At 39.9% G+C, this 9,278-nt stretch overlaps 1 protein-coding gene across 1 annotated transcript; it reads left to right on the forward strand.

Moving 5' to 3' along the window:
- The first annotated feature begins 222 nt into the window (after window positions 1–222).
- On the forward strand, window positions 223–1,386 carry LOC116641837 (replication factor C subunit 3-like). Its single transcript, XM_032419794.1, is given in 2 exon segments — window positions 223–365; window positions 367–1,386. Coding segments are annotated over 2 exon segments (1,065 nt in total). The 3' UTR covers window positions 1,289–1,386.
- Window positions 1,387–9,278: the final 7,892 nt, after the last annotated feature.

Raw genomic sequence — 9,278 nt, forward strand, 5'->3', positions numbered from 1 at the left:
AAAACCCACCACCACTACCACCACAACAACATTTCCTGGAATTAATAAGTGATTACAACAAGTTTGCAGCATACAAAGTCAATATACAAAGTCAATAATTTTCCTATATATCAGCAATGAACAAATAGAACTTGAAGTTAAGAACACATTACTGGCGTCCAGACGGGGAGAGTGCCCCCACGCGGGACTTTCAAGCGTCTGACCCCGGGAATTCGAGCTGGCATGAGCCTCTGGGTGGACAAATACCGGCCCTGCTCCTTGGGATGGCTGGACTATCACAAGGAGCAAGCGGCCCAGCTGTGCAACCTGGTGCAGTGTGGTGATTTTCCTCATATCTTAGTGTATGGACCATCAGGGGCTGGAAAAAAGAATTATGTGTATTTTACATGAACTTTATGGTGTTGGAGTGGAAAAATTAAGAATTGAACATCAGACCATCACAACTCCATCTAAAAAGAAAATTGAAATTAGCACTATTGCAAGCAATTATCACCTTGAAGTTAATCCCAGTGATGCTGGAAATAGTGACCGGGTAGTAATTCAGGAGATGTTGAAAACAGTGGCACAATCACAGCAACTTGAAACAAACTCTCAAAGAGATTTTAAAGTGGTATTATTGACAGAGGTTGACAAACTCACCAAAGATGCTCAACATGCCTTGTGTAGAACCATGGAAAAGTATATGTCCACTTGCAGACTGATCTTGTGTTGCAATTCTACATCTAAAGTGATACCACCTATTCGTAGTAGGTGCCTGGCAGTTCGTGTGCCTGCTCCCAGCATTGAAGATATTTGTCATGTGTTATCTACTGTGTGCAAGAAGGAAGGTCTGAATCTTCCTTCACATCTGGCTCATCGACTTGCAGAAAAGTCATGCAGGAATCTCTGAAAAGCCCTTCCTATGTGTGAAGCCTGCAGAGTGCAACAATATCCTTTTACTGCAGATCAAGAAATCCCTGAAACAGATTGGGAGGTGTATCTCCGGGAGACCACCAATGCTATTGTCAGTCAGCAGACTCCACAAAGACTCCTTGAAGTTCGTGGAAGACTTTATGAGCTTCTAACTCATTGTATTCTTCCTGAAATAATAATGAAGGGCCTTCTCTCAGAACTTTTACATAATTGTGATGGACAACTGAAAGGGGAAGTGGCCCAGATGGCTGCTTACTATGAACATCGTCTACAGCTCGGTAGCAAAGCCATTTATCACTTGGAAGCATTTGTGGCCAAATTTATGGCACTTTATAAGAAGTTCATGGAGGATGGATTGGAAGGCATGATGTTTTGACATCTTGACATCTATCCTTAATTCTTCCTAATATTTCTCAGTTTCAGCATTTACATTCAGTTTATATTGGAAGAGCTGCAGGTAAAATAAACTAACTTTACTTAAAAAAAAAAAAAGAACACATTACCATTTACATTAGCACTCAAAAAATGAAATACTTAGGTATAAATCTAGTAAAAGATACACTATATCTATATGAAGAAAACTATAAAGCTGATGAAAAGAATCAAAGAAGAACTAAACAACTGGAGAGATATTCCATATTCATGAATAGGAAGAGTCAATATTATTGAAATGTCAGTTCCTCCCAACTTGATCTATAGATTCAATGCAACCCCAGTCAAAATCCAAGTTAGTTATTTTGTGGTTGTTGATTCAAAAGTTTATATAGAGAGGCAAAAGACTCAGAATATCCAATTCAATATTGAAGATTAACAAAGTTGGAGGACTGACACTACCTGACTTCAATTAAGACTTACTATAAAGCTACAGTAATCAAAACAGTGTGGTTTTGGTGAAAGAACAGACAAATAGATCCATAGAACAGAAGAGAGACCAGAAATAGACCTGCATAAATAGAGTCAACCAATCTTTGATAAAGGAGGAAAAGCAACACAATGGAGCAAAGATAGTCTTTTCCACAAATGATTCCGAAACAATTGGACATCCACATACAAAAAAATCTAATCAAGACACAGACCTTACATCTTTCAAAAAAATTAACTCCAAAATCATAGATCTAAATGTAAAACACAAAACTATAAAATTCCTAGAAATAACAGGAGAAAATCTAGGTGATCTTGGGAATGGTGATGACTTTTTAGATACAACACTAAAGGCAACATCAAAGAAATCATTGATAAGCTGGACTTCATTAAAATCAAAGACTTCTTTTTGAAAGGCACTGTTAATAAAATGCGAAGACAAGACACAGACTGGGAGAAAATATTTTGCAAAACACTGACAATACCAAATGCTGGTGGGGTTATGGAGAAACAGAAACTTATCCATTGTTGATGGGAATTCAGAATTTCAAGCCAACTTGAAAAAACATTTGTCAGTTCTTATAAAAACTAAACCTAGTATTATCATATGATATACCAATTGCACTTCTTGGTATATACATAAATGAACTGAAAGCTTATGTCAACACATAAACCCACACATGTATGTTTATGGCAGCTTTAGTCATAATCACCAAAACTTGAAAGAAACCAAGATGTCTTTTGGTAGGTGAAAGGATAAATGGTGGTATATCCAGACAATGGAATAATATTTAGCACTAAAAAGAAATAAGCTATCAAGTTAATGTAGGTTTATCAATTGTTGATAGAAGGGAAGGTTTGCATGTGTAGTTGCAGATGATATGTGGGAACTCTCTGTACTTCCCTATCAATTCTGTTGTGAACCTAAAACTGCTCTAAGTGACAACATTCTGACCTATGCTTCAAATCATCTACATGCACAGTCTTCAAAACCCATATCTGCCCTCTGACCTAGATCATATACTTTACTAACCATGTATGTCTATGGAGAAAATGTCTACAGTGCCCCAAACAAAACTCCAGAAATGTTCCCCAAACCTACCTAGTCTTGTTCATCTCTGCCAACAATATCTCAGCTTTATTCACTTGGCTCAAGACAAAAATTCTAGCAACCTTTTTGAATTCTCTACTTCAGTCATACCAGTAAGTCTTCCTTAGTCTACAGCTACAGATATCCTGAATCTGTCAATTCTGTGAATTCTCAGTACTCTTGTTCAAGCTTTTAGAATGTCCTGCCCTGGGCAAGGCTACAGCCTCCTAACTGGTCTCCTGCTTTTGGTGTCTTGACCTGGACATTTCATTCTCCACATAGAGCTAAGGTTGTTTTTTAAAAGCATAGACCATGATATTTTTTCCTACTTTAGACTTTCCAGCAACATCCCATACTTCTTAGGATATAGTCCAAGCATCCAAGTACCTTATCAAGGCTTACTCACTCTACTTGATCTAGCTCTTGCCCATCCTTCTGATCTAGCCCTTGCCCACTTTCCTGTTGCCCGATCACCATGTTTCATGGTGATGAAGCCTAAGCAGCTTCCAACACAAAGCCATGCATACTTTTAAGCCTGATACTAGTTATTTCTTTGCTAAGGGCTGTCCTTGCCCGCAACTTTTGCAGAGCAGTCTCCTTCACATGATTCAGATCTTAGCATAAATATAAAGTCATCAGACAGGCTGTTTAAAGTCATTACCCAAACATAGCTGCTTGGCTCTCTTTAAAATTTCTGGATATTTTTTTTCATTCATTCATTCATTCATTCTCTCTCTCTCTCTCTCTCTCTCTCATACACGCATGCATGCGTGCACCACACATATGCACATTTTTTCCATTTTCATTTCATTGTCTGTCTTGTTCACTTTTGTATCTTTGGCCAAGAATGCTGTCTGGCACACAATGAACCCTCAATAAATATTTCTGAATGAATAAGTGAATGACACAGTGGAGTCACAGAATAAGGAGAGTCTAGACCCCTTCATTTTTTGCACCAACACTATTCCCCAAGTAGGAAGAATATTAATGCCATAACCTCTAAAATGCAGTGACAAGTCCAGATTCAAGCAGAGAGATGTGGGTTTTCGTGCTCAAGGAAGGTGTAGGTGCTATATACACATAGCAGGATGTTATCACTGGCAGATGGCCAAGAGTTCAGGTGATTTCTACACTTTAGAAATCAATTGTATCTTGGATATAGACCTGTTTATTCACAGAAAAACGTTAGTTTTTTGGCACACCTCTAAACAAAACAAAGACAACTTATTATTTTATTCAGTAACTGATTTTTCAGCATTGCCAAGTAAGCAGACTGAAGAGATGCTCACAATTCTCAGATTGTGTGAACATGGGAAGCAGAGCTGCCATTACTTAGCATTCTAAACACTTCTCAGCTTCAGGTTGATCACCTTCTATTCCCTAGAAAGGCATTTGAGTTTCTGGACAGATACAACCATGTGATAAGTATGGCTTGCTCTTTGTTTTTCTCTTATTTGAGGCAGGAATTCATTTCCAGGCTGGATGCCATAGGTTACTCATTCTGTGCATTACATTGAACTTCACATGGAATAGAAATGACACTTTTATGAAAGTTTCAAGAATATGAATGCTAAAAGCCCCATTTAAATCTCATAGGTGCCAGACAACCTGCAATGATGCCAGTGGTGGAGTGCTCACTAAAACGGATAGGTTTTCATGGCATCACTGGCCATCTGCAATGGGAACTCTATGAAAGGAAAGCTTCTGGAGACAACCATAATCAGGATCAGTTACCCTGGATTTGTTTTGTTTTGTTCTTCTCATGATTTTTTTTCCTCAAATTTTTATTTAAATTCTCGTTAGTTAACATACAGTGCAATATTGGTTTCAGGAATAAGATTCAGTGATTCATCATTTACATACAATACCCAGTGCTCATCACAACAAGTACCCTCTTTAATACCCATCACCCATCTAGCACATCCCCCATCTACCTCCCTCCATCAATCCCCAGTTTGTTCTCTATTAAGAGTCTCTTATGGTTTGTTTCCCTCTCTCTCTTTTTTCCCCTCCCATATGCTCATCTGTTTTGTTTCTTAAATTCCATGTATGAGTGATGTCATATGGTATTTGTCTTTCTCTGAATGACTTACTTCCCTTAGCATAATACACTCTAGCTCCAACCATGTCATTGTAAATGGGAAGATTTCATTATTTTTGATGGCTGAGTAATATTTGATCATATATATGTATATATATGTATATGTATACATATACATATGTATATTTTATATATATATATCTCACATCTTCTCTGTCTATTCATCAGTCAATGGACATTTGGGCTCTTTCCATAGTTTGGCTATTATTGATATTGATGCTATAAACATCATGGTGCATGTACCCCTTTGAATCTGTATTTTTATATCCTTTAGGTAAATACCTAGTAATGCAATTGCTGGACCCTTCTATTTTTAACTTTTTGAGGAACCTCCATACTGTTCTCCAGAGTGGCTGCACAGTTTGCATTCCCACCAATAGTGCAAGAGGGTTCCCCTTTCTCCACCTCCTCATCAACACCTGTTGTTTCTTGTGTTGTTAATTTTAGTCACTCTGACACGTGTGAGGTCGTACTTCATCATGGTTTTGATTTGTATTTCCCTGAAGATGAGTGATGTTGAGCATCTTTTCTTGTGTCTGTTGGCCATCTGGATGTCTTTTTTGGAAAAATGTTTATTCATGTCTTCTGCCCATTTCTTGACTGGATTATTTTTTTGGAAGGTGTTGAGTTTGATAAGTTCTTTATAGATTTTGGATACTAACCCTTTATCAGATATGTCATTTGCAAATATCTTCTATTTTGTAGGCTGCTTTTTAGTTTTGTTGATTGTTTCCTTTATGAAGCAGAAGCTTTTCATCTTGATGAAATCCCAATTGTTCATTTTTGTTTTTGTTTCCCTTGCCTCTGGCAACGTGTCTTGTAGGAAGTTGCTATGGCTGAGGTCAAAGAGGTTGCTGTCTGTGTTCTCCTCTAGGAGTTTGGTGGTTTCTCTCTCACATTCAGGTCTTTCATCCATTTTGAATTTATTTTTGTGTATGGTGTAAGAAAGTGGTCCAGTTTCATTCTTCTGCATGTCTTGGATTTGTTTGTTATTGTTTTTTTCCCTTTTATAAATTGTTCAATGCCTCTTATCTGGTGATGATTAGCTAAAGGACTTATCATTATTTTCTCTCCCTGAATAATTGTGGGAGTTAAAAGAGAAAAAAAAGAAAATGCTCTTTGAAACTTCCCCTACATCACTAATATCCACAGTGCATCAGGTTTTCTGAATATCCATAAGCACAAACAACAACCCTAAATGGCATCTGATAGTTATTCAATGGGTTTTCTTTTTTTCAGGTAGTGTATATTTGGAAAAACTTTGGTGGCTTTTGGGTGATGAAGTTAAGGATAATTTCCATATTTTATTTTTTTTAAATGTCTTGAACTTTGAGGATTTAAGGAATAATAATAATAATAATGAGAATGGTGATATATCACCTCAGCCTCATGTCCTTTGATTTTCAAGCTGAATATGATTTTCAAGCTGAGTATATATGCTATTCTAGAGAGGAAAATAAGGATAAGAACATGATTTGCACCTGGTCAGTAGCATAGAAAAGGACAGGTGTAGGACTCACATTTAGATTCTCTGACTTCCAGTTGGAAGTGCTCTGCTTTCATGGATTTAATAGTTCAACCTGCATGTAATGGGTCAGGATGGACCCCCCCCCACACACACACACATCTCACTTTATCTATTTTTAATAGATTTGACCAATGTGTTTGGGCGAAGCACTCAGGGTCTAAGTCCCTGGTGACCTTCCTCACAATCTTACGCAATTGCTTACTGACTTGATTTCCAATTGAGAAATTTCTTTTTTTGATTTATATTTTAGTTCCTTTTTTATAATGAAAATGTTCTGGGGAAAGGTCATACATAGTCTTATCAGTCATCTACATTACAGTATAAAGTAATTCATTGGATTTCTTCCTGAGAGGAGGCTGAAGGAGGGAGAGAACAGAAGGACCCTGACGGCTTTGTGTGTATGTGTGTGTGTGTGTGTGTGTGTGTAGATAGAAAGAGAGAGTCACAGGTGGCTGGTATCAAGAAAAAGATCAAGTTTTGTCAACAACCAGTATGCAATTGGTCACTTCCTCTCTCCTAGGAATACAACTTGGAGCTGCTTGATTAAACTTTAAATTTTTCCTTTCATGGTTTGACCATGCCAGACGGATATATCTTAGTATAATTTGACTAGTTAATGTCAGATACATCTAGAATGTGAAGAATGAAATACTAAGAAGTGTCATTTCAGATGGGGATTTGCTTTGTTTGCTTTCCTCTTGACTCACTTTGGTTTATTATCAATCTGCCCAGACCCCCTAACCCTACGAGCATTCAGGCAGGCTGCACAGATTGAAGGACAGACATCAGGAGTGAACAAAGGCAGCAGAAATATTGCTAGTTTGTATTTGAGATATGGATTGCTGCTTTGTCAAGCTCCAATCCTGTCTGAGGGTTAGCACCATTAAGACTAAATTCTAAGCATTGATTTTAGACCATTTCTTACTTACCCCTCATGTGGAATCCATCACTTACAGAATCCTTCAGATTCTTCCTCCAAAAGAACTCTTCATGACTCTTATCTCTAATAACACTTTGGAAAAGTAATATACTCATTATTCATGACTTTTCTCCTGGATAACTCCCAGACTTTTCCCACAAGTCAGATGCTCCTGCTGGGAGGTTTTTTTTTTCCCCAAAGTACATGCCTCCAGGAAGAGAAGACCCATCAGCCAACAAGTTCATTATGAGTTAGAGACAAAATCAGAAGTAGTTGACTGCAACTAAGTATAGGAATGCGATCTTGAACAGATTCGTGGTAGAGAAAACTAGACTGTCTGGAGGGACGGGAAAATGCACATTTATGGGAGCAGTGAGCAATGAAAAAAGAAAATGGTAATTCATCTACCAGTTTACCAAAGCCAATAAAAAATGCCAACATAATCTGCTTAGGAATTTAGGGAAATGATCTTATTTTTTTTCTAGGTTTAAATGGCTGGCTTATCATCCAGGAACCTACTCTCATCACCGCTTCTCAACTACTCTGGATACTTGGGGCAGACTTTCCAAATCAGAGCATGAGATTAACATTTGCATGACAAGAAAACCAGCATGTTTCTCTGTGAAGCTCAAACAAGTTTCATAGCTGAGCTTCAGTTTCTCCTTCAGAGGCAGGCACTGACTGCCATCTACATCAACTTGAACTTTTCTCGAAACTACACAATGCAAAGATTCTTATGAAAACCTACCTGAGATTCAATCGTTACAATATAAAGGCAGCCAACGCTCAACTAAAAGCTTTCAATAATTCCAAATAGAAGGAAATATCCAGGTCTTGCTTTGATTGTGAACTTCATCTTAGTGTTTAAAAATCTATATTGGTGGGGGATGGGAGCAAGATGGTGGAGGAGTAGACCTGGATTTCATCTCCTCTCAGGAATTCAGCTGGATAGGGATCAAACCATTCTGAACACCTACAAACTCAACAGGAGATCAAAGAAAAGAATAGCAACAACTCTCTGAACAGAAAAGCGACCACTTTCTGGAAGGTAGGACATGCGGAGAAGTGAATCCGAGGTGATATTCGGGAGGATAGATGGCGGGGGAGGGGCCTCCGTTGGCCGCTTCTGGCAAGTGACAGAGCCGCGGAGCACAAAATCGGAACTTTTAGAAGTCTGCTCCGCTGAGGGACGTCACTCCGGTGGCTAAGTGGAGGGTGGAACCCTCGCGGGACAGTGTGGTCTCAGGACCCTTGGGGTCACAGAAAGACCGGGGGTGCCTGAGTGCAGCAGAGCTCCCATGTATCAGAACGGGGAAGCCGGCTGCAGAGACAGAGCCCAGGCGCGGGCTCTCAGCTGGGGGTTGCCATAAACCATGATCCGCGGCACAGTCGGGCCACTGCTCCTCCAGCAGGGACCCAACAAGCGGCAGATCTGGGGAGACTCCCCTTCCTCCCCTGGGAGGAGAGGTGCGGGAGCGCACCGCAGGGATCTGCCGGGTTTAGAGACTCCACATGGGGTCGGGTGCCAGAGATAGAAACACTTGGTCACAGGCCGGGTGAGCACGGAGTGCAGCCAGAGACCGGGGACGGGAGTGACTGACGGCTTTTTTCTGGGGGCTCACTGAGGAGCGGGGCCACGAGTTCTCTACTCCTCCGGGGCAGAGATTGGGAGGCTGCCATTTTCACTCTCTGCCTCCAAAGCTGTACGGAAAGCTTGCAGGGAACAAAAGCTCCTGAGAGCAAACCCGAGCAGATTACTTAGCCCGGACTGGGCAAGGGCGGGGCAATTCCGCCTCCAGCAAAGACATTGGGAAACCACGGCAACAGGCCCCTCCCCCAGAAGATCAGCGAGAACAGCCAGCCAAGA

The sequence above is a fragment of the Phoca vitulina genome, unplaced genomic scaffold (genome assembly GCF_004348235.1).
Source record: "Phoca vitulina isolate PV1807 unplaced genomic scaffold, GSC_HSeal_1.0 scaffold22, whole genome shotgun sequence".
In the NCBI taxonomy this organism is placed as follows: Eukaryota; Metazoa; Chordata; class Mammalia; order Carnivora; family Phocidae; genus Phoca; species Phoca vitulina.